We start from the raw sequence: 26496 nt of genomic DNA, 5'->3' as shown, positions 1-26496 counted from the left end.
GCATTTTTTTAACATGAACTGCTTGTGTGTGTGCGTGCGTGTGTGTGTAGTCTATGGGTGGGCCCTGATGGCACTGAGGTTTATGCCCTCCCATCATCTGTGCAGTGTCCACACTTCCTGTCTCACACAAGCATACTTTGGACCTAATTGTAAATAATGCAGGACGCTGCCGTTCCGAGGGTGTGTGTGTGTGAAGGTTGCTGTAGTAGATTCTGTTAGAGCTGTGCTGTGTTTGCGTTCCATCATTTGCTCTCACCTCCGAATCAGTCAATCCAAACTCCTGACACAAGTCAGCATATTGACCTGTAAGATGGACGTGTAGAACACAACCAGCTGTTACACTACATTGACCTTATCTCTCCACAGAACAATGTCCAACAAAGAATTTGAATGGAGTTTGACACCCCCCAACCCCACCCCAAAAAAATGTATCGTGGCAGCACCCTGAAGTTTGATGAAATGAGATAAATCTAGTTTTATGGTGAAAGAGCTGTTTTATTCAATGAATACAATGAAATATACTGGAAGTATATCTGTTCATCTGAATGGCTGCAAAGTGTTGATGGGGTTTAAGTGCTATGATTGACAATCTGGAGTGTCATCTCATCATCATCTTTTGTTAGAAAATGGGAAAACAGAAACACTGGAATGTCAAAGCTTTTTTAAAAAAATAAAACGGTAAATGTGAGTCTTGACTTCTGACTTGTTGTGGTTGGAGCACGTTTGCTGCTGTTCCTTGTCCAGTCCACGAGGGGGCGAGAGATTCCCAGCAGTCGTCAGCGATTAAGAAAAAGTGTAAACAGCTTCAGAGGTTTCCTGGAGTTTCTTTCAGTTCTCGAGTATCACATTTAAAGACAAATATGTAATATTTATATTTATGTGTGGATATAGTGCCAGGCTTATGTCTGGCGTCAGTGTGATCTAACATCCTTTCGCGGTCCGTTGTGGTTGCACTCGCGTTTGTCGGCTAACTAGTTAGCTAGCTAGCCGTCACTGGGCTTGTTTTGGTTTTGTGTAAAAGTCGACATTTCCTCAAGAAAGACACATGAGTGTGTCTCTGGTCGTCATCCGTCTGGAAATAGCTGATCAGTCTCCATCCCCGCAAGGCTTCCAGTACTCTGCTGGTGAGTTAATTGGAGCTATTATATCGTTGATTTAACAATGTTGTTAGCCGGCTAGCTAAGTAGCAGTGACGAAGAACCATCAGCTGTCGTATCGTCTGTCGCTGTTTCTGATGAATGTCACTTATCGTTTCCAGTGGAGGGCATGTCAGAGGAGCAGCTGCAGGACAAGGGCTTGGGTCTGGCCAGGCTGGCTCTAAGGGGAAAGACGGAGCTGGAGAGAAGTGCAGTGTTGCACCAACACATGGGAAGCAGAGCCATGGGCGACATGGTCATTGAGACCTTTGAGCCCAGCCCGGGTAAGGAGGCTTACATCTTCAGTAATGTTCTCTTACATAAGAGTGACATGTGCTTATGAGAAGTTAAGCAAACTAGCCAATCAGAGACGAGCTGACAGTCAACAGTTCAAACATCTGGCAGAATGTACCAGTGAGAGAATTCCAGTGTCTTCCTAATGCTGTGTGTTGATGTAGACAAAGGTGGAGGTTCTACGGAGCACAAAAGGAGTGATGCGGACACGGAGGGCAGCGCCGCGATGGCCCCCGACTCTCCCTCCAAACAGCTGCCAGAGCAGATCTCCTTCTTCAGCGGGAACCCCTCTGTGGAGGTTGTCCACGGAATCATGCACCTCTACAAAACCAAGTGAGGACCACCTTTAACCCCCTGCCCGCGTTTTCTCCACCTTCAACATCATCATCTTCTTCTAGCAAAATGACGTCGTTGACAGAGGACGTTCGCCGCAGCGCCATGGTGTGCATCCTGACTGTGCCGGCCACCATGACCAGCCACGACCTCATGAAGCTCATGGCGCCCTTCAACGACGTCATGGAGCACATGAAGATCATTCGAGACTCCACCCCTAACCAGTACATGGTGCTCATCAAGTTCAGCACGCAGGTCAGAGTCACCTCACAGCGCTTTGTTACCTCCGCCAGGGACAGCCCATGTTTGTCTGACTGCTAGCAGGAATACACATGGAATACACACATCTCAAACCTGAGATAACGTAGAGTAGACAGTACACAGCTTTTATAGCAGGACGGATTTACTATTCAGTAAAATGAGTCAATACACAGCCATTATTGTCACTTTTACCTTGCTACACACTTGTGTTGCCAGGTATTTCGGCAATCATTGCGATCTATTGTACTCTCATGTAAGGATCGAACCGATATATCAGGCATACATCGGCATCCACCGGGCAGCTATGCACGTCACACTGCGGATTGGCAGTCATCACATCGATGCTAGATAAAACTTAAACTACGACAGAAATGTTTTGCATATGGTTGAATATTTACTCCTTTTAAAATTGATAATGCCGTTTAAATGTGTGTTTTAAGAAAGCTGAATTCTACTGTGTTCAGTGTTTACATTTCAATCAATATTTGTTTCAACTTGAGACCTGGAATATTTGTTACCATTGTCATTTTTCATATAAATTGAGGGAGTAAAAGCAGTATCGGCCACAAATGTCAGCCCAAGCAAAATCGGCTTAGGGTGATGGGGGGAAAAAATCAGTATCGGCATCGGCCGAAAAAAAGCCATATCGGTCGATCCCTACTCTGAAGTACAAGTTTCACATCTACAATATTGTAACTTGAGAATATATGCTGTGCAGCTGCAGTAGAAGTAGATATATTTGCAGGAATGTGAGTGATGTACAGTAATGCCATTTAGCCTCATCACAGTTTTTCAAAAATATATTGCTTTTTTTATTATATAATACACCCTATCATTAGTCAAAAATATGCATACTTTAGCAAATGTGACAAATGTTTTACCTAATTAGCATTTTCAAGCATACAAAATGCAAACATTAGGCTATTACTAATTCGAAGATGTTGTGCTGACATGTAGTATTCTACCCTGGTCGCTAGGTGTCAGTAATGTCACTGTAATGTTACATGAGACACACATGCACCAGACCGGATCACAGTAACAGGCTTTTATGGAAAGTTTGAAGTATCTCAAAAATTCAACTCTGAACCTGTGATGTCACTTCCTCGCCAGCGGAACACATTTACTGTAACACACACTAGTAGGAGTCTTATTTATGGCTTAAATCACCTTGTACTTTGGTACGTGACAAAAAAATACTAAAAAACAACAACAAAAATAGAGTAAAAAAAAAAAAAACCAACTTAAATTATATTAGGAAAGCAGGAAGTGAACAAATGTAACAGTTACTGATTGTAAAAGTACCAGATGGAGGGGTAGGATTTAATAAGCTTTGCTTCTTCCTACTCCTTTTGGACATGTGGAACTGTGAACTGATTATGGGATGCATTCAATTGTAATCTGATGCATGTACAAATGAAATAAAACCGTTACCATTACCAAATATATTTTCTGTTCTGCCTACTATATTGGGTTAATAGGAGTGTGAAGGTGACTATACGGATGTTTCATGTCTTGAGGGCTCTAATAAGGTTGTAAATGGGTTTTCTATGCCATAAGTACATAAATGTGTTTCTCCATGTGACGTACATCTGTGTTTGTTGTGTTCAGGCGGACGCAGACAGCTTCTACACGACGTGCAATGGCCGCCAGTTCAACTCCATCGAGGAGGCCGTGTGTCAGCTTGTGTACGTTGAGCGAGCTGAGGTCATCAAGTCCGAGGAGGGCGCCAGTTTGCCAGTGATGGAGCTGACGGAGCTCCCCAAGTGCACCGTGTGTCTGGAGAGAATGGACGAGTCGGTCAACGGCGTCCTGACTACGCTGTGCAACCACAGCTTCCACAGTCAGTGTCTGCAGCGCTGGGAGGATGCCTCGTGAGTCTTGCAGCTTCAGATAACGGCGTGTTTCTTATACATTTGTATTTATTTGTGTTTTTATTTGTATTTCATCTGAGTGAAGGAATTAACATGTCTTTTTAACGGCAGGTGCCCTGTGTGTCGCTACTGTCAGACTCCAGAGCCCGTGGAGGAGAACAAGTGCTTTGAGTGCGGCGTGCAGGAGGTAAGGCGTGGACATCTCACTCCTCGCGTCGATTTAACCAACATTTCGCTCGCACTCAGAACCTTTGGATCTGTCTGATCTGCGGCCACATCGGCTGCGGGCGCTATGTGAGCCGCCACGCGTACAAACACTTTGAGGAGACACAGCACACCTACGCCATGCAGCTCACCAACCACCGCGTGTGGGACTACGCCGGAGGTACAGTGCGTCTTCTTTGGACTTGTAGTGAGCCACGTTTAGCGGCTAATGTTAGCATGTGCCGCCAGACAACTACGTGCACCGGCTGGTGGCGAGCAAGACGGACGGCAAGATGGTTCAGTACGAGTGCGAGGGCGACACCTGCCAGGCTGAGAAGATTGACGCCCTACAACTGGAAGTAAGCTCGTGTGTTGCTCACTTGCCTCTTGTGACGCCACACCGCTAACGGGTTTCCTCCTGTGCGTCCTCAGTACTCATACCTGCTGACCAGCCAGCTGGAGTCGCAGCGCATCTACTGGGAGAACAAGATTGTCCACCTGGAGAAGGAGACGGCCGAGGAGGTGCTCGGCAAGTCGTCGTTGTCAAGTGTTGGTTTCTCACTCATGTAGTCACTGAGGTGTGTGTGTGTGTGTGACAGATCAGCAACATGAAGGCCAAGTTTAAGGAGACCTTGGAGCGCTGCGACAACCTGGAACGCCGACTTGGAGAGATCAGCAAAGACAAACAGAGCGTGGAGAAAAAGTAGGTGGAAAAAGACTCTCTTTCATTATCATTCATATGTCATTGTCAAAGAAATGAAGAAACATGTCTGAAAAAACTCAACTACATCTACAACAAAGTTTTGTCGAACATGATCAATGTTTGTGTGATTCCGCTAACAAACTGCTCAGATGAGCGCTGTTCCGCTCCGGTTCAGCAGGGGGTGCCTTCCAAACAAATGACATGTCGGCCATCTCCTGTCCCAAATGGAATACAGTCGACCCTGGTTACATCGCGGTTTGAACATTGTTTGCATCGCGTTTAATGATCTCCCTTTATTGCTCTCTGGTTCTACCATAACTTACTTATTGTGTGGAAATATGGGGTAATAACTATAAAAGCTATCTTCACTCGCTAAATGTCCTACAAAAAAGGTCAGTAAGGATAATTCATAATGCCGCCTATAGAGAACATTCCAACTCCTTATTTCTAAAATAAAAAATACTTAAACTTGCTGATATAGTTCATCTCCAAACAGCTAAAATAATGCATAAAGCTAAAAATAACAAATTACCTAAAAATGTCATCCAAAACTTCTCTACAAGAGAGGAAAAATATGATCTCAGGGAAGAACTACATTTGAAACACTTCTATGCTAGGACTACGTTATGCTAGCCATAGCATTTCAGTATGTGGAATCAAACTATGGAATGGATTGAGTAAGGACCTCAAACAATGCACAACGATGAGCCAATTCAAGAAACAATACAAGCAGTTGATGTTTGCTAAATACAAGGATGAAGAGTCTTGAACCAGTCATGATGTGCTATATATATCACTATATTGATGGTTACTATGGTACCCATTATGTCATTGGATGCTCATATCACCTCCTACTTTGGTACGTGATAAAAAATAAATAAATTAAATAAAATTTAAAAAATTAAATTAAAAAGTAAATAAATAAATTTAAATTATATTAGGAAAGCAGGAAGTGAACAAATGTAACAGTTACTGATTGTAGCTTGTATCAGATTTTACCGATACCCACAAACGCATTGCGATGAATCTAGATTTCACCCGTCAATTGCATCCATACCCAGTGAATGAGCCGATGCACTCGCATCGCACGCATCAAAGTATCAATTAATATAGATCATTTCCCACACCTTTAGTATACAGTGTACTATATTGGTCACTTAGTAATTATCAGTCGTATTCGACCATTAAACAGCATCATGTATGAATATAGTTTTGAAAAGGCATGATAGTGAAGCCGTGATAGTGGAGGCATGAAGTGGCGATGGGTTCCTGTCATTGCAAAGGTTTGAGGAAAAATGTTGCTTAAGCAGCAATTGTGTTTAGTAGTCTAAAGTACGTTATTTTGGCATGGAGGCTGATAATAACAAGCAATCGGTGATCACATACCAACCTTACACCCACACACCAACCGCAAGTTAAGACCTGATCAGCTCATTTCTCTGAAGTCTGCTCATGAACATTTTTCAGAAGAGGTAGTTATTACAAGCTGCTGACTGACACGCTTAAGGTGTGTGTGTGCCGGCTGCCATTTTTAATTAGCACTGCTGACTTGGCAGGACGACAGGGCGATCGATCAAAAGTTGGAAGAAATGTTGAGCGTATTCTTCTTGTTGTTGTCACGTTCCCGAGGTGCACACAGCTGAACAGTCGAGTGCTGAAGCTCGGTCAGGAGCTGAAGGAGGAGCAGGAAATGAACCGCTGCCTGAGAGCCAATCAGGTGCAGCTTCAGACCCGACTCGCTGATGAGGAGCGCAGAGCCAAAGAAAATGGTGAGATGGTCACTAACGCATTTCATAACATCTTTGCATATTATACATATAATATCTACAGCATACATTGTTTATAGTTAATTATTGTTTATTCATATTTACGGTCCATTTGGCACCAATGTAACTACCGGTAATTTATCACTAAGAATTACATAATGTGAAATTACGAGGTAAATCTTGAAGCGATGAAGTTGAAATGGAACCACAATGGGCGCCCCACCCCCACCCCCCCCACCCTTTTGTGTTTATAATCACCATAATTAGACAGTAAATTCATGACACTTTTCAAATACAGTTTTTGACATGATTAGAGCCCTGTAAACATTAAATAACACCCCTATAGTCAGCTATACACAAAATGATAGAAGATAAGCCATAACAATAAATAAAACATACAATAACTATCAACTTAATGTTACTGACACCTATAGAAACCATTGGAGAATTCGACACCACCATACCTGAAAGTGGTTAAGAAGAGCACCCCCCCCTCGTCCTCCCAGTCTTTTAAATGATATATTTGTATTTTCATTCATATAGACATTTTCTATGCGTAAATTAGGCTACTGATATGTAGAATTAGCTTAAATATGCATAATTGCGGGTCCAGGCCGTACCTCGCCTCTCGCCCAAAGTCAGCTGGGATAGGCTCTGGTATACCCCTGTGACCCTAGTGAGGATAATCAGTATAGAAGATGGATGGATGGTGAGTGAGGAGACATTGTTCTTACTGTGATGCAAAACATGCTAAAAACAATAGTATTTTATGCTCATGTACAACATGCAAAGCATGCTGGGAAGCATACGCATACTCTTCTACAAATGGAAGTTCCCCTGCATAACTTGCGGGTTGTAAGCTAATATAAATTTAGTTGGATGGTAAAGACAAAATAAAAACCTCACGGCGCACCTTTTATCTGGATCTGCACCAAAATGCGATAATTACCATTACAGTACTTGGCCCATGCACCACCAGGTTGTGTCATTCGGTGAAAAGTCAGCCTCTTTGGCAAAGCAGAATGTTTCATAAGGGTGCTGGGGTGTCCCTAATGAAGTGTCCACTCCTGAACATGTCGTCACGTGACATTTTGGTGCAGGAGAGCACAAAGACGAGACCATCGGCGAGCTTCAGGAGCAGTTGCGTGACGTCATGTTCTATCTGGAGACGCAGCAGCACATCCAGCACCTTCCGCCTGATGCCCGCAGTGAAATCCAGGAAGGTCACATCAACATCGCCGCCGCCGACCCGCCGGATGACGCAAGCGCCGATGGCGCCGGCGCCTCCATCAGGGGCAGGAGGGGGCGGGGCAGAAAGAGGAAGTAGGTGGCCTCTTGTTTCAGTGTTGAAGTTAAAGACTTGACAAGAACAGAAACGTGTCACTTAAGGCACAGTCGGTACGTACGCCATGTAACGTCCGTTGCTGTAAATAAATTATTTGTCACAACTCATTATTTAGACTCCTCCCCCTTCTCCCATCCGCCAACCACGACTCGATCATGACCCAGAACAGTACCCTCCAATAACATTTAGTGGTTAGTTTTGTACGGTTGTTCACCAGGCACTAGGCCATAACCACAACAGCAACTAGGGACATAAATAGGGGGCTTCACACCTAGTGTTAAGAACTGAAGAAACCTTTTCGATGAAAGGGGAAACCTTCTCAACAAACAAGGTAACCTTTTTGATTTTGAAGGGAAGGTGCCCTTCCGACCCCCCCCCCCCCCCAACTAAATTTCTCTCCAACGGGACCAGCTGGTCTCGAATGCCCACTGGTGGCATTACTTTTGAAGTTGGGGCATTGCCCCAGAAGCCTTCAACAGAAGGTCTAGATCAGGGGTTGTATACTGAAAAATCAAAGGATGGGCATTGTGGATATGCTAGGAAGTTACTGTATATATCAAATATTTCCAGGCAGCACAGCCTGCATCTCAGCTTTGTGATGACGCCCGTTATCAGGATGAACTTTTTCCTCCTTCAGTCACACTTTTTTGCACTTTTTATTTCAATAAAAATAACATTAATTCCTGTATTCACACTTTTTTCTAATAATATAACTTTGTCCCAACTTGGTTTGGCCGATATGGACCTTAGCAAATATCACCATCTAAGCACATTTATTTATTGGTAAAAAACTAGCTAACATGGCTACTAAATCGTCAACCAACTGTAATGCTTGTGATGAATGCTCGTATTTTTTTTCACTTTTTCACTGCACGTCTTCATATTGGACATCGTAAAACGTTCCTTACGTTAAAGAATGAAAACACAAGGTGGTGAAAATATACTCATCGAGCCCTAGTCGCCCTCACATAGAACCACTTAGCGTGCTAAACTAAGCTAACCCGTGCTAGCTTCTATTCTCGTTCTATTAGATGAGATTTGGGCAACTTTTGCCGGAGTTTATCGTCATTTGAACCTGTTTATGTCGGGAGGTCCGTTGAGTAAATACTTCCCCACACGAACGTTCCTTCTCACAATGACAGCATTTGACAGCATCTCGTCATCAACTCGGCTTCTTTACGTTATTTGTATCATTGTAAGTTATTTTCTTATCTTTGGAAGAATCTATACCGACTTTATTCTCCTAAAACAACCACTTTTTCTTGGCCTCTTATGACTATTCTCCTAAAATCATACATTTTTCCCAACCAAATATTCCTAAATGTGCAACTTTGTTTTTGTTTTGTTTCTCATATACAGTGGTGTGAAAAAGTGTTTACCCCTTCCGACTTTGTTTTTTTTTTGCATGTTTGTTACACTTCAACAGTATCAAACGCATTTATTCATTCATTCATTCATTTTCTACCGCTTATCCTCACGAGGGTCGCCAGCCAATCACAGGGCACATCAAACGCATTTAAATATTAGTTATTATTTATTAATATTAAAAGTAGTTAATATTAATATAATAATACAATATAATGTTAATATAATATTAATATCATTAATGTTAATATTAGTTATTAATATGACAACACAACTGAACACAGTGCAGTTTTTAAATGAAACTTTTCATTATTAATATTTTATTATCATGATATGTATTATTGTGGTCTCTAGGTGGCAGTAGTGACAAAACATTAGCTTACATAACATTACCTTAACACTGCATGAAGTCAGCTGTGGCATGTTCAACATGATAGAGTGGGGGGAAAAAAGGTTCTCCTCAGTGTGGAAGTGGTACATTTTTTACTTAAGTTTAGAAGAAACAAATTGGGAGTCGACTGCACAGTGGTCGTGTGGTTAGCACGCAGGCCTCACAGCTAGGAGACCCGAGTTTGATTCCACCCTTGTTCCACTTGTTTGTGATTGGCTGGCCAGCAATCCAGGGTGTACCCCACCTCTCGCCTGAAGACAGCTGGGATAGCCTCCAGCACCCACACAACCCTGGTGAGGATAAGCACTAGAAATGAATGAAATTGGGACTCTAACTGGTTAGCTAGTTAGCTCGCTTACTCGTTAGCTTGCTGGCCATTGGCCGTCTCGTGTCATTACAGAACAAATGTTTAGCCATGTGTTGTAAAGAAAGAATCAGAGTATAAAGGTGACTAGAGTTGTGTTATATCATGTCTATAAAGCGCTAATATAAAACAAAAAAACAGGAACGTCTTCGTCTTGGGTGTCCTCTGCGGTGCACAAAGCCGCTCCTGGGCTGCATGAGGCCAAAACAAGACTTTAAGGACCCGTTTTTGTAAACTGTGGATCCTCAGCGGGTCCAAACAGGAAGTGGGCTCTTCTCAAGGAAGAACACCAAAGGATGAGTTTCTCCATGGACGCTTCTTGTCATGGGTAAGCATTTCTTGATTTCTCAGTGACTTCCAAAACAAGTTACAGCAGGGGGTGTCCAAAGTGTGGGACGGGGGCCATTTTCAGTACATGGCTCCTTCGGCATATTTAAGTCCAGTTCAGTTGATCAACCACAAGAGGGTGCTGTACGCAACATCTGTGCGATGGCTAGTAATAATAATAATAATAATACAATCCAGGCATTGCCAATTGAGTATTAATGAGATGGTACACTATAATTAGCTCAGATGATAGCTTAGCATTTTGTGTACACTGTGGCCAGCAGTCCAACATGCAAATGATCCTCTTCATCCTATTTCCATGAATGAGAATGAGGAGTTGACCCCGTGAACGCGTGTCTGTGAAGCCCTGATGATCTTTCATTGTGTGAATGTTTTTCCCAGCAGAGGAGAAGAAAAGGGAAGTGGAGCTGGCGTGATGTCATGGAGGAGGAGGAGCCTCAGACAGTGAAGCCCAGCCGGAGGTGCAGCACACAATGAGCACAACGCCACGCACGTTGACACGGCAGCGGTGAGACGCTCTTGTTGTCTTCTCATGCACCTTCCTCGTCGGCTGCAGATCACCGCTTCCTTCCTCTGCGTCTTCTTGTCACGCTAGAAGGTGAGATGTTTCTTTTACCTTTCGTGGCTCACCCACGGGAAGAACTGTGAAATGTTTGGAATGCGGCCGCCTCGTCAGGTCTGTGCTTGCGAGGCGGGAACTGGAGAGCTGGTGTTTGAATTCTTTATTGCTTCATGTTTTTCTCATCTTTCTCAGCGTCTCATGCAGCCGTGCTTCTCAGCCCCGAGTGGGGACTTTGTTTTAAACTTCAACTTCTCAAATATCTTATTTAGTCGTGTCAGTGGTAAATGTAAGGAGATTGTTTGCAGCGGTTATATGGTTGCAGAGTGGGTGCTCACTTAGAATGTGTTGCAAGAATTGCTGTATATGTCCCGCCCTCTTCCTGGCAGGAAGCGAGTAAGCTGCGCCCCAGGTAACGGTAACACGTGCGCAGGAGTCTTGGCTGAACTGTCATTTTCACACTTTTTGTCTCAATTTTAGTCCCCTAAAATCACAACTTCTTACTTTGACTACTTTTCTACTAAAAGTTTACTTTTATTCTTCTAAAAACCCAACTTTTGACTTGCATGAGTGGGGGTACTCCGGGTACTCCGGTTTCCTCCCACATTCCAAAAACATGCTAGGTTAATTGGCCACTCCAAATTGTCCATAGGTATGAATGTGAGTGTGAATGGTTGTTTGTCTATATGTGCCCTGTGATTGGCTGGCCACCAGTCCAGAGTGTACCCTGCCTCTTGCCCGAAGACAGCTGGGATAGGCTCCAGCACCCCCCACAACCCTTGTGAGGATAAGCGATATAGAAAATGAAGTAATAGTAGTTTTTTCTAGTAGAAAAGTTTTTTCTAGTAAAATTGAAATTCAAAGTTGTATTCTTGTAAAATACCAACTTATTTCTTGTAATAGTTGGACTTTTTGTCTCATAAAATTATGAATTTTTTTTATTCTTCAGAAATTCAGACTTTTGTTCTTGTAATATCACAACTTTTTCATAAAATAGACCGTCGTGAGACAGGTTAGTTTTACCCTACTGATGATGTGTTGTTGCAACAGTAATTGTAGTATAGTAATGTAATAGTAAAATTGTGACTTCTAAAAATGATTGCTAAATCCCAATTTATTTTTGTTTCTAGTAAATTTATGAATTTTTTATTCTTCTGAAATTCAGACTTCTATTATTGTAATATCACAACTTTTTTCTCATAATAGTCAGACTTTTATTCTTGTAAAATCACAACTTTTTTATTATAGTCAAACATTTTTAAAGTAAAACTATGACTTCTAATTTTCTGAAGTTCAAACTTTTATTCTTGCAAAATTTTTTGGTAATGGTTGGAATGTTTTCCATTCTTCTAATAGCACAACTTTTATTATTGTTGTCTGACTTTTTTTTGTGTAAAATTACCAATACTTCTGAAATTGTCATTTTTATTCTTGCAAAATAAATTTTTTTTTTCAATTTAATTCTTCTGAAATTGCGACATTCATTCTTGTAAAATCTCAACTTTTTGTCATAGTTAGACTCTTTTCTAGTAAAAATTTGGAGTCATATTCCTGTGAAATTCAGGCTTTTTGGTTCATCCATTACAATAGAACAGGAGTGGGGGGTCACCAACCTGTCTATCGTCAGCCACCAGTGGATGTTTGGGACTTTGCCAGTACGATTCCACAACACACACAACAGGGATTAGTGCACATTTATGTGGCTGCCTGAATATAACATTATATATATATATATATATATATATATATATATATATATATATATATAGAGAGAGAGAGAGAGAGAGATAGAGGTATAACTCCATAGACGTGCGCTGCTGGGTGGGACTAACTGCTGTAAGGCAGGTCCTCTGCCCTGAAAGCACCATGGCTCTTCCACACTGAGCCAACAAGACAGAAAGACGGTTCTCATGCAGCGTTTTTCATGTCTCTTGACTTTCTCCTCGGCTTCCCACGCTCCGTGTGTGTAGTCGACTGGAATCTGATACTGCGTATGAGGGGTGACAATCAGGTTGCATGAATTGTAGTCATTGTGTTTCATGTACGTACGCTGGCTTGAAGGTCTCATGCACTGTTTTCATTCTCATAATTTGGGCTTCAGCTTCTCATTTTTTCTGGTCTCGGTGTCAAAGTGGAATGTCATTTTCTCATACTTTTCCTCATACTTTTTTCATACTGCAGCACACACACCGATTCCCGCACTTCCTGGTTCACAGGTCATGCTCAACCCGCCCCACATAGCTGGCCAAACACATGCCTGCAACAGAAGAACCAACTGACATAGCATACACACCTATTCCAACGAAGACACAAGCGTACAAATACATGTATTTAATTGTGTTGTATTCAGATATCTTTTTATCGCTTGCAATAATCACTGTTTTTCATATGTACATGCTGGCGTTCGTGGTTTCTCTCGTGTGTATAGATTCTATACACACGAGAGAAACCACGAACGCAGTTGGTTCTTCTGTTGCAGGCATGTGTTTGGCCAGCTATGTGGAGCGAGTTGAGCATGACCTGTGAACCAGGAAGTGCGGGAATCGGTGTGTGTGCTGTGCTCTGGTGGTGGAAGTGTGAAAAATAAAGTTGACTGGAAGCAGCCGTTTGCCGTGTTCTTTTTTGGTATTGAAATCCTTAAGCAAAGATTGATTTAGAACAATGTCGAGTGCATTATTGCCCACTTTTAATGCAGTTCGGCACAGGATCGGATATATGGATAGTCCGGTTATATCGGTATTTTTTCCGACTCCCGAGAATATCAATATAACGAGACTTTACTGTATTATGCAATGCCCTGCCCTCCTTCCTAAAAGAAACATCACTAGTCTACAACTTTTACAGAACTCAGCTGCTTCCGTGTGCTGACGAGGACCAGAAGGCAGGCGCATATTAGAACACCGGTTCTAAAATCACTGCATTGGCTCCCTGTATGTTTCAGGATGGATGTTAAGGTTCTCTTAATAGTTTTTAAATGTCTTAGGGGTTGTGGGCCTTCTTATCTTTCTCAATTGCTTTTAAGCTATGAACCCTCGCGGACCCTCAGGTCCTCCGATGTATTCCCAGAGTTAAAACACAAACACACGGTTGAGATTTTTAAAAATAGGCTCAAGACCCACCATTTAATTTGGCTTTGAACTCGTGCTCTTAGTATACTCTTTTTCTAACCTTTGAATTGGACTTTTATCTAATGGTTATTTTATACCCTACATCTTTTCTTTTGGATCTTAACCAAATGTCTTTATATTTTTACACATGCTTATTTTAGTTTTTATTAATGTTCTTATATATTTTATTTTTTTATGTCATTATTTCTATATATACTTTCTATATTCTTATTTTATGTTTTTATATTTTTTTATCCCATATAGCCAGTGTTTCCTCAGTGGGGGGGCTCTCTGCGCTGGGGGCTGTTCTCGTTTGGGGGCTGGGGTGTCTCCTCTCGTGGGGCTTACCAACTGGGGTGGCTGGGAGTGTTTACATCAGAAAACAACATGGATGCCCTCTGAGAGCTGTGTTGGAAACACGTCCAAGGCATTCTCCTTCTAACAGGCGGTATCACTGTTATTAGCATGTTTTTAGCATGTTATCATGTTATTAGCATAATTGGAGGTTGTGTGGACACCATTTTTGCCATAAAGTGCTGTTTTACAAATACCCTGCTACATGTGGACTAGGCCTACGGTCTCATGTCTTGGTCTTGGTTCTGTATGGATGTGGAGTCACAGCGTCTGGTGTGTACTCCGTGCGGCGTTGACAGTGTTCTCATTCTAGTCTGATGGGAAAGCTTATCAAGCAGGAAAGACATGTTTTCGTTTTCCGACAGCCAAGTCTGCACTTCCCTCCAAAATATTAAACACTTCAATTGTTAGCAGACAAGTGTTCTATGCTTCTATTTATGTATAAGTCATTTTGACTTTTCATTCTAATCCAACTTGTTTCTTGTAATATTTTGACTTTATTCTCATAAAATTACGAGTGTTTTTATGTTCTTCTTGTCAATTTTCTCCCCATAATATTTTCACTTCATTCTTGTAGCATTAGGTTTTCCAGCCTAATTTTCCGAAAATGACAGCTTTATTTACTTTTAAATACTGTCAAAAAAATATCTTTAATATTTCAACTTCATGCTACTCATTTTACAAACTAATTCTTGTAAAATTGACTTTTTTCTCATTGATCACCTAATATTTTGACTTTATTCCGGTAATACCGCTGATGATATTAATCAAATAAAATGTTAAATAATAATGAAATTAAATTAATTACAATTAAAAATTAATTTAAATTAAAAATTAATTAATTAAAATGAAATAATATTTTGTGTGCTGCCTTTGCAAAGTCTTCAAATGTCAACTTTGTGTGTGTGTGTGAGGAAGTCGATGTGGTAATGTCGGAAGTGAAGAGGCCGTGTGTATTTTTTGAAGTGTTTAACTTGGCCTCGGGTCACTGAGAGCCATAATGAAATTATGATTGACAGCATTCCTGTCTGTGACGGGACGAGGCTGGAGTCGACCAATGAGAGACGAGAGCATGCTGATCTGGCCTCACAGATGTTCTGCCCCCTCAGAGGAAATAAGTTACATGAGCTGATGATTACGCAACGTCCTCATTGTCACATGACCCAGCTCATGAGTGCACTATGGGCCCTTTTCATGCTGTACTAGTATATAATATGTCATTGTTTATGTTATAAGTGATTATAATGAATAGGAATCTACTATGTTGTTGACATAAATAAACAACATGTCCGCCTCTCCTCTACAGATGAGCGACCAGTACAGCAGCTCGTCATCCTCCCACACAGAGGAGGAGGAGGAAGAGACGGAGGAGGAAGAGATGAAGGCCACGCCCCCCAGCATGACCAAATTGTCGTCCACGCTGCACGCCGTCATCCGCATCAAGCAGAAGTACGAGACCTTAAAGAAGCGGCGCCAGGAGATGGCGATGGTGATGAGCAGCCTGACGGGGGCCCCGACCCGCGCCAGCCCCAAAATCTTCACCTTTGACACCACGACCGCTGCGCCACCGCTGTCCTCACCCGTGTGTCAGCGCAAGAAGAAGAAGAGGAAGAGGAGGGTGTTGTACCCCGAGAGGAGGCGACGACACCACCGAGCGCCCCGTCGGGAGTACAGTCCCGCCGAGTGTTGTCTCTGCCTGCTCAGCGCCATCGTCTTCTTCCAGGTGGGCACTGCAACACACTCATCACAGCATATCATAGCAAGTATCTAAGCAATCTGATTGGATGCCTTCCTGACACACGCTGATGATATTAAGACGCTCTGAGATTAACTGACGCTTAAACATTAACGTGTTGCTTGTCAGGTTTACAACGCCATCGAGAACCTGGACGACCACGTACTGCGATACGACCTGGAGGGTCTGGAGAAGACCCTGAGGAGGGAGGTGTTTGGCCAGCAGGGGGCGTTGGAGGATCTGCTGTCCCAGCTCAACGACTACCTGTCCACGTATGTTCACAACAAGCCGCTGGTTCTTTCTTTGCACGGACCCAGCGGGGTGGGCAAGAGCCACCTGGGGCGTCTCCTGGCGGGACACTTCCGCTCAGTGGTGGGGGAGCCTCTGGTCCTGCAGTACTACGTGCTGCACCACTGCCCCCAGGACGCCAACGCCCCGCAGTGCGCCCGAGACCTCCACGCCCTCATCTCAGCCATGGTGGAGCAAGCGGAGGAGCAGGAGAAGATCCCGCTGTTGGTGTTTGACGAAGTGGAGCACATGCAAGGGGACCTCCTGGATGTTCTCCACAACCTGGTGGCATCCAAGCAGTCCAACCAGTTCCTCAACGCCGTCTACGTCTTCCTCAGCAACCTGGGCCATCAGCACATCACCAAGCATGTCCTGCACAACATCTCCACCGCCACTTCCTGTTGTAACGGCAACCCGCTCAGAGCGCTGACCCCCGTCTTACGGAAGTCTCTGGAGGAGCTTCACGCTCTGTGGACGCAGGCGGACATCTTGTCTATGGGCCTCTTGGAGAAAAGTCATGTGATGCAGTGCTTCCTGGAAGAGATGACCCAGGAGGGATTCTACCCCGACCGCACGCACGTGGAGAGGCTGGCCAGCGAGGTGGAGTACTATCCCACCGCGGGGGGGCGGGAATATTCCGTGACTGGATGCAAGCAGGTGGTGGCCAAGGTCAACCTGCTGTGAAGGTCAACAAGATCAAACTCAAACTCGATGCTGGCAAAAACGTGGGGGACCGGGACGCTCCTCCACACCACCTGCCGGTTCTTTTTCTAAAGAAGGTCCTAGCTCCGAGACCTGGACTAGAAGTCATGGAGTCCTCATGCTTCCAATCATGTAGAAGCAAACCAGCACCGCTTTTCCCTAAATCAGACTGATCCACCTAATCGACACTAACAGGCTAGCAGTGCATTACTATATATGGATATATTTTGCATCGTTTTATAATTACTCCATTTCCACATTCAAGGCCTGTCCACACGGAAACATTCCTGGGAATTGTACTTTTTGGCATCCACACTGTGCCGGATGAATAAATACAGTAGTTGCATCCAGACAGGAAGAGATGATTGGCTGAAAAGCGTAACACAACACAGCACGCCACCTTTTGTCTGACACACGACGCAATAAGGTGAAGCTCACTTCTGGTCACATGACATCCTTTTCAGACTCTCTCACTCTGGGAGCCGTCTTAAAAAAAAATACAGTTTCAGGGCGAATGAACGGCTGAAACGCTAAACACTAAAAGCGATAGCGGATGGACATGTTTAATGGCGAGCCAGCACAAACGGGGCTCGTGAATTATCGGACGACCCCATCCCCAACTAATTTGTCAACAAATGTAGGATTCAGACTTGCATTTTCAGGAAGAAAGACAAGCTTTTCGGCTTTAATTTAAATATTTAATCTTCGAATGTTCCTAGTTGACAATGTAAAATGAGGTGATGAGTCTACATGAGAAAGAAAGGAGTGCAGTGATGGACACAAAAAGAGGAGAGCTGTAAGGAGGACAACCAGGAGATGTTTCGGATGAAAAGAATCGTGTAGAAAAGCAAAGAGTCGAACTGGAAGATTCCACCCCGGCGACACGACGCGCTCTCTTTTGAATGTCCTACCTTTGGTCGTCACGGCAACCCTCAACATTGAAACTTAAAAACACACACACAGCTCGGAGTGTTCAGAACACGCTAGAATGTCGCCGTCAACGTGCTCGCGTGAGGTGGGGGAGGAGCTACATGATGATGGTGATGATGGTGGTGGTTTGTGTCTTCTTCTTCTTCTCGTCTTCTTCACGCCTCCAGCTCAAAGCCCATCCCCACTTTGTGACCGCCGGCGTTGAAGTTCTTGCCGTCGATCAGCGCCGACAGCGTAACCTTGACACCTGGGATGACACGGGACGTCTTAGCGACATGCTACGCTAATCACCATCACATGGCGATGGAGCCCAAGCGTGACTAAGGTGAGAACTCGTCACTCTAATTCCCGTACGGATGGACCCACCTGGTCGGAGGCTCTGAGTGTAGCCCACGCCGATCAGACTGGCGTTGTTGACTTTGGCCTGCAGGATGAGACACGAGGTGCCATGAGGACGTGGAGGACAGTATCTGGAAGTGCTACGGACCGGCCACTTACAGACAGAGACGTCTCGGAGTCCACTTTGTACTTTGCGGCGATGCCGAAGCGAGTGTTGTTGCTGCCGGCCGTCCACGCCAGAGTGACGGCCGTCTCCAGCTGATTGTTCACCTTCTGGTAGATGGAGCCGCCGAACTCGGTGCCGTCGTTGCTGAGATGCAAACCACAACAATCAGGGTTGATGGACTGGTCCATGCATTTACCAGGGCGTCGTTGGGGTTTTGTTTCATGTTTGACAAACGCATCATTACTTGACGCAATGCGGCCATTGCCACGAATGGATTGTAGTCCTGTTGGAAACGCTGCAGTCTGATTGGCCAAGTGAGTACCAGCTCTACCGCTTTTTGGAAGGGGCGCCACACTCAATACGTTGTGTCGGTTGGTGGATGGAGAATGGTTACTTCCTCCATTTATTACCGTGTGGAATTTGGGGGTGGGGTTTCTACAGTGTCGTGCGCTTGGAGGACTCACACATTGGTGTGCAGCTGGAAGTCCCCTGCCTTGTACCCCAGCGCAAAGTTGTTCTGGGCCAGTTTGGACTTGGCGGTGTCAAACGCCATCTGGTATCCCGCCAGCCAGCCTTCGTAGCCCAGCACAGCGGCGGCGTGGATGATGGGGCCCTCGAAGTCCACGTCGCAGCCCAGGTTGACGTAGTCACGCTTGTAGCCCGTCTTCAGCTTGCCGCTCTTCTTGCTGAAAGAAGGCACGATGGCGTTACCGCGTGTGTGTGTGTGTGAGAGAAGGCGCTATCACGTGTCAACAAGCTAACGTGCAAGCTCACCCCGTGTTCGGAACAAAGGATGTGTCCAAGGCCACCTTCAGTCCTTGAGTCAGCTGTTGGTGAAGAAACCGAGTCAACACTTTTATCAGCCGGCTCGCGTGCACACACACACACACACACACACACACCTGGTCCTCCAGCGTGACTTCGGTAGCCAGCGTGTTGTCCGTGTTCCATTTCTGGTTAACGCTCAAACCCAACTCCTTCATCTTGTATTTAGTCTCCAGGCTGCCCGACGCCTTGCCTGTGTCCGTGTTGCTCGAGCCTGACGTGTTGAACTCCTGCACACGCACACACAACACACTTTAAATGTGACGACTATCAGAAAAATACATGAAAACAACACAAATACATGAAACATAATGCCGGAATATTATGTCGAAAAAGACGCTTGAAGCATGAAGACAACAGAAAATGACGGCGATGCGACGAGGACAAGTACAAGTGAAAATAAAGGCGAAAACAAACGAGCAGGCGGTGATGTGGCGATGATGGCGGCCTCACACTCGTCTTACCATCTACACCAGCGCCAGATGTCCGCGGCAGCACGGAGGTCAAGGAAGGTCAAAAAGGGGGCATTAAAGGGCGGGGGACAGAGAGACAGACACCCTCAGACATTCATGCCTCGGAATCGCTGACTGACAGCAGGAGGTCATTGACTCCTTGATTGGTTGTTTAGCAGGTGGGCGGAGTCACTTGTTAGAAAAGATGAAGCTAAGCCAAGAAGAAGATGCTCACCACTCCACTCTGTGATTTGGTCTTCAGGTCCAGCTTCACCAGTCCAAAGCCTGGAAGGGAGGGGGTCAGATGAATAGTGGGATAATCTTTAACATGAAAGTAGCTTCTTTCTGAGTTCTGCTTCCTGTTCGTCACGCTACGTCAACCTGACTGAATGATTGACTCACCGTAGCCTTTGCTGAAAATGTCCTTGGCAGCTTTGCCTAGGTCTGCGTATGAGGGGGGGACAGCCATGATGCTGGACAACACCAACAAAACCGTTAGACTTCTTACACCGGAAGTACAAATCCAGCTTGTATCCAAATACTGCAAATAATCAAAGGAGTCTATGGTGTACTTTGATTAAAGATATGTGGTTTCCTGTAAGTATAACGGATTCCACGTTAAGCCAAAAGCATTGTCTACTTTGAACAAATGCTTGATGCAGCATCTTTAGTTGTGGACAAAGGACACAAAGGGACAAAGGTATGTGTGGGGGTGACAGCTGGGCTACACTAACAACCTATCACGGTAGCGTACGTTATTTTACAATTATCCACATCCGGCAGGCGGGTAAATATGCTCTTTGTGGTGAGGAGAAGACGATAAAAGCCGGGATTAAACAATGCATGCAAGGCTAACCATCATTATATAATGTTAGCTAAAACCCTCGACATGCTAGCTCACCGGGGGGGGCAACCTTGGACGGACATGCTATCAAAGTGACGTTAACGTTATTAATGAATGCAAAACAGCAGATGTGTTTGTGCCTAGGAAGACGTTAAAGCTTCTCACCGATGCGAAGCAGCGTCTGCGGGGTCTGCAGTGATGTTAGCGTGATGCTGCTGAGAGGATTGACAGCTAGTTTATTTTAGCGCTGTCACCGAGCAGGCAGGACACAACCAAGGAGACTCAGTGCGCATGCGCCACTGGCCTGTGCAGCAAGAGCGGAGAGTAACTGTACGTCAAGAGATGAACCCTCCCAAAGTCGTCACAAGTCTGGCCAACGTTTCCGGAAGTACTGCACAGGAAGTCAAGGCCGATTGAGAGCTTGTTAGCCGAATTCACTTTTTTGTATTATTATTAACCGTATTCAGCTACACAATTGCATGTAATTGTAAACCCAAGGTATGTAATTAATACTTTGATATGTACGCAAAGTAAGCTTTGCACAAGTTTACTATAAGTATAATTGTTATATATAATTGCAACCTGTACAGTATTTTTTGTAAAATAAACTACTGTACAGGTTGCTGAGCTGGTCTTCCTTAAATATTTGTGTCAACGTTTTCAAAGGGGCGAGGAATAGTGTGGGGCGGTGCCACGCCACGCCACGCCACGCCCCGACCCGCAAGTACTCCACTCGACGTTATCAGACTGAAACCTCTGCCGAGCCAACTTTTGACTGTCAAAAGTCCACAACGAGAGCGATACGAGTCCAATGGTCAGGAGCGGACGTCACAGTTTGGACCTCGCCTGGTGCACAAAGCTGCAGGACCGCATGAAGCTTCATCCAACCCCTGCGTACTGAGCACAGCATCGAGGCCGGGGGGAACCGCAGTCATGTCAGCAAACTCGAGCTTCGTCAACCCGTTCCACAGGACGCACAGCCTGGCGGCAGCCGCCCCTGCAGGCAAAGTCAAACTGACGCACCCCGGCAAGGCCATCCTGGCAGGTAAGACATCTTATGTGCAGGTTAACCTCCGACTGCCAGACTTTTTGTATGGCGCTCTAAAAGTTCACCAAAACAAACTTGAACGCAAGTCATCAAACGTTCCATGCAAAGAGAAACAGACGTTAATATTTATGTAGACTAGCTCAGTCAGTTAAATATTTTTTATATAAAGACGTGCCTCGCATTAATCATCTTGCATGTGTGTCACCAATGTCGATGTCCAGCATATCATTAAATTGCTATTGAACTTTAAAAAAACAAAGGTTCGTTCGCCTCCAGTCCGCTAGATGGCGCTGACTGCCAATGAGCTCCATCCGCGAAGGAGGCAATTTGTACGGTCTTCTTACACCTTGTAACACAGCCACAAGCATTAGCACGTATTGTTTTTGATATTTCTATGTTCAAGCTGTACCTTGCTCATGTCCTGTTTATGAATGATCATGTTGTACACGCGTAGAATTATTACTACAATGCCATTATGGCGTCACACGCGCACAAACAGTCCAAAAGTTCATACTCGTTTCAAGTCCGTGACCTTTGCACTGTGTGCTTAGAGGCCCCTAACTCACGCTGCAAATGTTTGACAAGCAGCAGGTGTGTGCGCATGCGCGCGGAATACAGCGGCATCTATTGAACATGACATAGTAGAACAATTGTCACGTGTGTCAAACGTCCACGTGGGACGTGGTAAAATGCCTCTTGTGTCTTCTCAGCTGTGTGTGGTGTGGACCGGGATGCAGGTCACTGATGCTCAGGTGTGTTTTCTCTCTCTCCAAATCTCAAGTGTAGTGAGTGGAATTATGGGATTGACGCGTGCACGAGCGTCTTGTCTTCAGCTTGCATGAACGAGTGTCATCAAACGTGTTGACTGTCTCAGCATGGACATACGTCATGTAATAATAATAATAATAATAATAATAATAATAATAATAGTATATTACATTAACACACCGACGTCATCATCTTGTTTTAAGTTGAACTTTAACGAAAACTTGACATGTTCACTGTGAAAGACCCGCACCCACACCCTCCCACTACCCAGCTGGAATGGGACCAGGGGGCGTGTCTTCAGGCCACCATGCTGCCATCTGCTGAGCCAATCAGCTGCAGGGAAGCTTGTTCGCTGTTGAACCGAAGGGGAGGGGTTTAAGGTGGTACTATGTGAGCCGAGGGAGTTCATAGGTCGATGTCTACTTATACAAAAATGTAAAAAAAAAACAAAAAAACACCTCGTTTATCTACTGACTCATTATCTAATGTTTGGTTTTGGTTTTCTTTTAAATGTTATGACTTTTCAGCTATCAAGCGGCTTGACAGATCTTTCCTCTCCTCCTCAAGTGTTTGTTGTGTTTGTGATGTTCCAGGCGGGATCGCAGGCGGCATCGAGATCTGCATCACCTTCCCTACCGAGTATGTGAAAACACAACTGCAGCTGGATGAGAAGGCCAACCCCCCCAAGTACAAAGGCATCGGTCAGCTGGTTTTTGGTTGTTTTTTTTAATCCTAAAAGCATCTTTATGTCGATGTTTCCTCATCTGAAGCTTTTGCTTGCTTTGTGCCGGTTCCTCAGGCGACTGCGTGAAGCAGACGGTCAACAGTCATGGCGTGAGAGGTCTTTATCGAGGACTCAGCTCGCTGCTCTACGGCTCCATTCCCAAAGCGGCCGTCAGGTACATGAACCAAGAGCCAACAGTGTCAAAACAAGGACAAATATCTACTTTTATGGTAAAGTTGGACATTATGGTGGATCTAAATTCTCTTAATTTGATTAATGTATTTATCCAAATGTTTTTATTGTGGGAAAACCCACCAAAATGTGCTTTTCTCTCCAAAAATATGCATTTTTTGCAGGGTTATGTGCTCATAGAACGCACACAAGGCCATGAACAACTCTGTATCCGCCTCCTTTCTTCCATCTATTAAGCATTGATAAGGCGTTCAAGTGCACTGCGTATTTTCGAGTGTTACCATTTGTAGCCCCTGGCTGTGTTTTTTTTTTTTTTTAACTAAATTCATATTCATAAATTCATATTCTAACGAGAAAAAAACTCTACATTTTATAAGGATAAACTTGTAATATTAGGAGGTTGAATTATTAAATCACAAACAAAATAAAGTTGTAATTTATTGAAATGTAGGTTGGGGAAATAGTTGTAATATTATGCGAATAAAGTCAAAATTACAAAAGATTATTTAAGAAAAATGTTGATATATTTAGATTTTTTTAAAGTAAAAATGTAAAGTAAAAACTAAACACTTTTTTCATCAAACATTTTCTCTTTTTTTCCTTCTTTTAAAAACAGATTTGGAGTGTTTGAGTTCCTGAGCAATAAGATGCGCGACGAGAGCGGGAAACTTGACAGCAAGCGTGGATTCCTGTGTGGCCTCGGCGCCGGCGTGGCCGAGGCGGTGGTGGTCGTGTGTCCCATGGAGACGGTCAAGGTCAGAAGTGAGGTGGCGGTGGCCTTTCACCAACACCACCATCGCGTGTATATCTTCTATCTTCTTTGTCTTTGCTCTGCCGGTTTTTGGACGCACGCATGTTATTTTTTAGGTCAAATTCATCCATGATCAGACGTCAGCAAACCCCAAGTACAGAGGTTTCTTCCATGGCGTGCGGGAGATCATCAGATCTGAAGGTACGGAACAAAGATGGATGCAGAGTACCAAGATCTACTGCATAATCGTAAATATTTCTGTGAGGGTCAGCTGGTCCTAACAGTCCTCCGCTCCTACTGAAGGTCTATAAGTGTGTGAGAGATGAAATACTGAAGAAGATGGACAATGTGTGCAGGACTCAGAGGAACCTACCAGGGTCTGACGGCCACCGTGTTGAAGCAAGGATCCAATCAGGCCATCCGCTTTTACGTGATGACCTCGCTCAGGAACTGGTACAAAGGTAACCGTGCGATTATGTGCGGTATTGGAGCTTTCGTAGCGGATCTCAGCAGGGCCTAATATTACGGGAGCGTAGAGTAGAGTTGATCTGAAAGCGTGACCTTTGTGCACCAAGGTGACGACCCCAACAAAGCCATTAACCCTTTGGTGACGGGGCTGTTTGGTGCGGTGGCCGGCGCTACCAGCGTGTTTGGGAACACTCCGCTGGACGTCATCAAAACTAGAATGCAGGTCAGTTTATCACTTGAAATATCCGAAATATGGATAGTGATGTAATCAACACCTTCATGTGGCGCGACAGGGTCTGGAAGCACACAAGTACAAAAGCACACTGGACTGCGCCGTCAAGATCATGAAGCACGAGGGACCAATGGCGTAAGAACACTACGTTATTACGTTTTTGCATTATTTGACTTGCATCAAACTACTTTCTATTTCGAAGTTGACAAACATGTTTCCAAAGCCTGATGAGTACGGTGGGAAACCTCAGGGTACCACCTTAGAACCACCTGTCTTCTCTTTGTTTATTGTAATGACCTTTACCATGAAAATACAAAAAGTTTGTATGCTTTTCCATACATTAATTTAATTCGTAAACACATTATAATGGGACCGTTTGTGTAGCGACACATGTAAACACAACTCATATGCACATGATACGCAGTATTGTACATGTCACTAGCAATGATGCCTTGGTGAGACATTGGCCACTGCGGGAAGTACAATACAGAGCAGAAAGTAAACATTGCTTGTGAATGAATGTGAGTGTGAATGGTTGTTTGTCTATATGTGCCCTGTGATTGGCTGGCCACCAGTCCAGGGTATACCCCGCCTCTCGCCCAAAGACAGCTGGGATAGGCTCCAGCACGCCCCACGACACTTAGCGGTAGAAAATGAATGAATGAATGTCTACTTTAGGCCGCATGCTGGACGAGTGGTTCGCATGTTGACTCTAAATTGTCCATAGGTATGAATGTGAGTGTGAATTTGTCTACATGTGACCAGTCCAGGGTGTACCCTGCCTGTCGCCCGAAGACAGCTGGGATAGACTCTAGCACCCCCGCCCCACCCCACCCCACGCCACAACCCCCGCCTTGTGAGGATAAGCGTCATAGAAAATGAATTGATATGTCTACTTTATTGGAATTTTAGAAGTGTAAGGGTGACTATAGGGGTGTTACTTGTGTTAAGAGGTCTCTAATAATGTTAAAATGTGTATTTAAAAGGTAGTAAACATGTTTTCTATGCTTTACAAATATACTGCTCTTCTCAATGACCAGCGGGTGCATTTGTGGGTCCCTCCCCCCTCTCCAAGAGCTCACAGGCGGCTCAGTCCTGCTTGAAAGCAACAAAAAGAGGCGACAGAAGAAAATTCTAAATATATTTGTTGTTATTTTCATCTCCCACTGTGTTATTCTTCTCCCCTACAGAGTCCATTATAATTATATATAAATAGTTCTTGGCCAGTTGTGCAAATTAGACCCCCTGCTTTTGTGTCATCCAGGTTCTACAAAGGCACTGTGCCCCGTCTGGGTCGGGTGTGCATGGATGTGGCCATCGTCTTCATCATCTACGAGGAAGTGGTCAAGGTCCTCAACATGGTCTGGAAGACGGACTGAAATTGGCTGTCCCAGACTGGATGGCTTTTGATTTTATTTCAGCTCCATCAAGCAGAAGCACTATATTCTCCATGATAGCGGGCTCACGTGAGAGGAAGGGAAGCACTCTCCTTAATGTGTTCTGCAACAATAACTCATTCAATCTTGACAACAAAATACTTGAAGATGAGGACCAAATGTTTTACAGTCTTCTACCGATCCGTTATACAATTATCATGACTTCACTTTTACCTTAAGGATACCTTGCCATGG

At 44.3% G+C, this 26496-nt stretch overlaps 4 protein-coding genes across 7 annotated transcripts; 3 read left to right on the top strand and 1 right to left on the bottom strand.

Moving 5' to 3' along the window:
- The first annotated feature begins 743 nt into the window (after window positions 1-743).
- brap (BRCA1 associated protein) lies at window positions 744-8565 on the top strand. Its single transcript, XM_058057384.2, has 12 exons — window positions 744-1124; window positions 1259-1420; window positions 1595-1763; window positions 1829-2018; window positions 3633-3895; window positions 4007-4082; window positions 4142-4280; window positions 4349-4458; window positions 4532-4621; window positions 4699-4802; window positions 6432-6571; window positions 7669-8565. The coding sequence occupies exons 1-12, from the start codon at window positions 1046-1048 to the stop codon at window positions 7893-7895; spliced, it is 1749 nt and encodes a 582-aa protein (XP_057913367.2). The 5' UTR covers window positions 744-1045; the 3' UTR covers window positions 7896-8565.
- A 1289-nt stretch (window positions 8566-9854) lies between these two features.
- tor4aa (torsin family 4, member Aa) lies at window positions 9855-18940 on the top strand. 3 transcript variants are annotated; one of them, XR_013630338.1, is made up of 4 exons: window positions 9856-10979; window positions 15708-16124; window positions 16266-18381; window positions 18487-18940. XR_013630338.1 is itself a non-coding variant. In XM_058057386.2 (3 exons), the coding sequence occupies exons 2-3, from the start codon at window positions 15708-15710 to the stop codon at window positions 17106-17108; spliced, it is 1260 nt and encodes a 419-aa protein (XP_057913369.2). In that variant the 5' UTR covers window positions 9855-10889; the 3' UTR covers window positions 17109-18940. The 3 variants fall into 3 exon arrangements, 2 of the variants coding, with proteins under 2 accessions (XP_057913369.2, XP_057913368.2); XM_058057386.2 differs by having other exon boundaries at window positions 9855-10889; window positions 16266-18940; XM_058057385.2 differs by having other exon boundaries at window positions 16266-18940.
- LOC131107605 (non-selective voltage-gated ion channel VDAC2) lies at window positions 17803-21006 on the bottom strand. 2 transcript variants are annotated; one of them, XM_058057795.2, is made up of 9 exons: window positions 20848-21006; window positions 20241-20311; window positions 20074-20123; window positions 19464-19616; window positions 19336-19388; window positions 19026-19247; window positions 18555-18705; window positions 18423-18480; window positions 17803-18303 (listed from the first exon to the last, which is right to left on the bottom strand). In XM_058057795.2, exons 2-9 carry the CDS (start codon window positions 20305-20307, stop codon window positions 18212-18214), a joined length of 846 nt encoding a protein of 281 aa, XP_057913778.1. In that variant the 5' UTR covers window positions 20308-20311; window positions 20848-21006; the 3' UTR covers window positions 17803-18211. The 2 variants fall into 2 exon arrangements, with proteins under 2 accessions (XP_057913778.1, XP_057913779.1); XM_058057796.2 differs by lacking the exons at window positions 20074-20123; window positions 20241-20311; window positions 20848-21006 and adding an exon at window positions 19851-19875.
- A 365-nt stretch (window positions 21007-21371) lies between these two features.
- slc25a1b (slc25a1 solute carrier family 25 member 1b) lies at window positions 21372-26280 on the top strand. Its single transcript, XM_058057792.2, has 9 exons — window positions 21372-21727; window positions 23092-23199; window positions 23298-23397; window positions 24031-24169; window positions 24282-24366; window positions 24522-24626; window positions 24741-24856; window positions 24927-25000; window positions 26130-26280. The coding sequence occupies exons 1-9, from the start codon at window positions 21616-21618 to the stop codon at window positions 26242-26244; spliced, it is 954 nt and encodes a 317-aa protein (XP_057913775.1). The 5' UTR covers window positions 21372-21615; the 3' UTR covers window positions 26245-26280.
- Window positions 26281-26496: the final 216 nt, after the last annotated feature.

This window comes from Doryrhamphus excisus, linkage group LG19 (genome assembly GCF_037039965.1).
Source record: "Doryrhamphus excisus strain RoL-2023G ecotype Guam linkage group LG19, RoL_Dexc_Guam_v1.1, whole genome shotgun sequence".
Lineage (NCBI taxonomy): Eukaryota > Metazoa > Chordata > Actinopteri > Syngnathiformes > Syngnathidae > Doryrhamphus > Doryrhamphus excisus.
The sequence above is the reverse complement of the archived record's forward strand: the minus strand, read 5'-3'. Positions and strand labels throughout refer to the sequence as shown.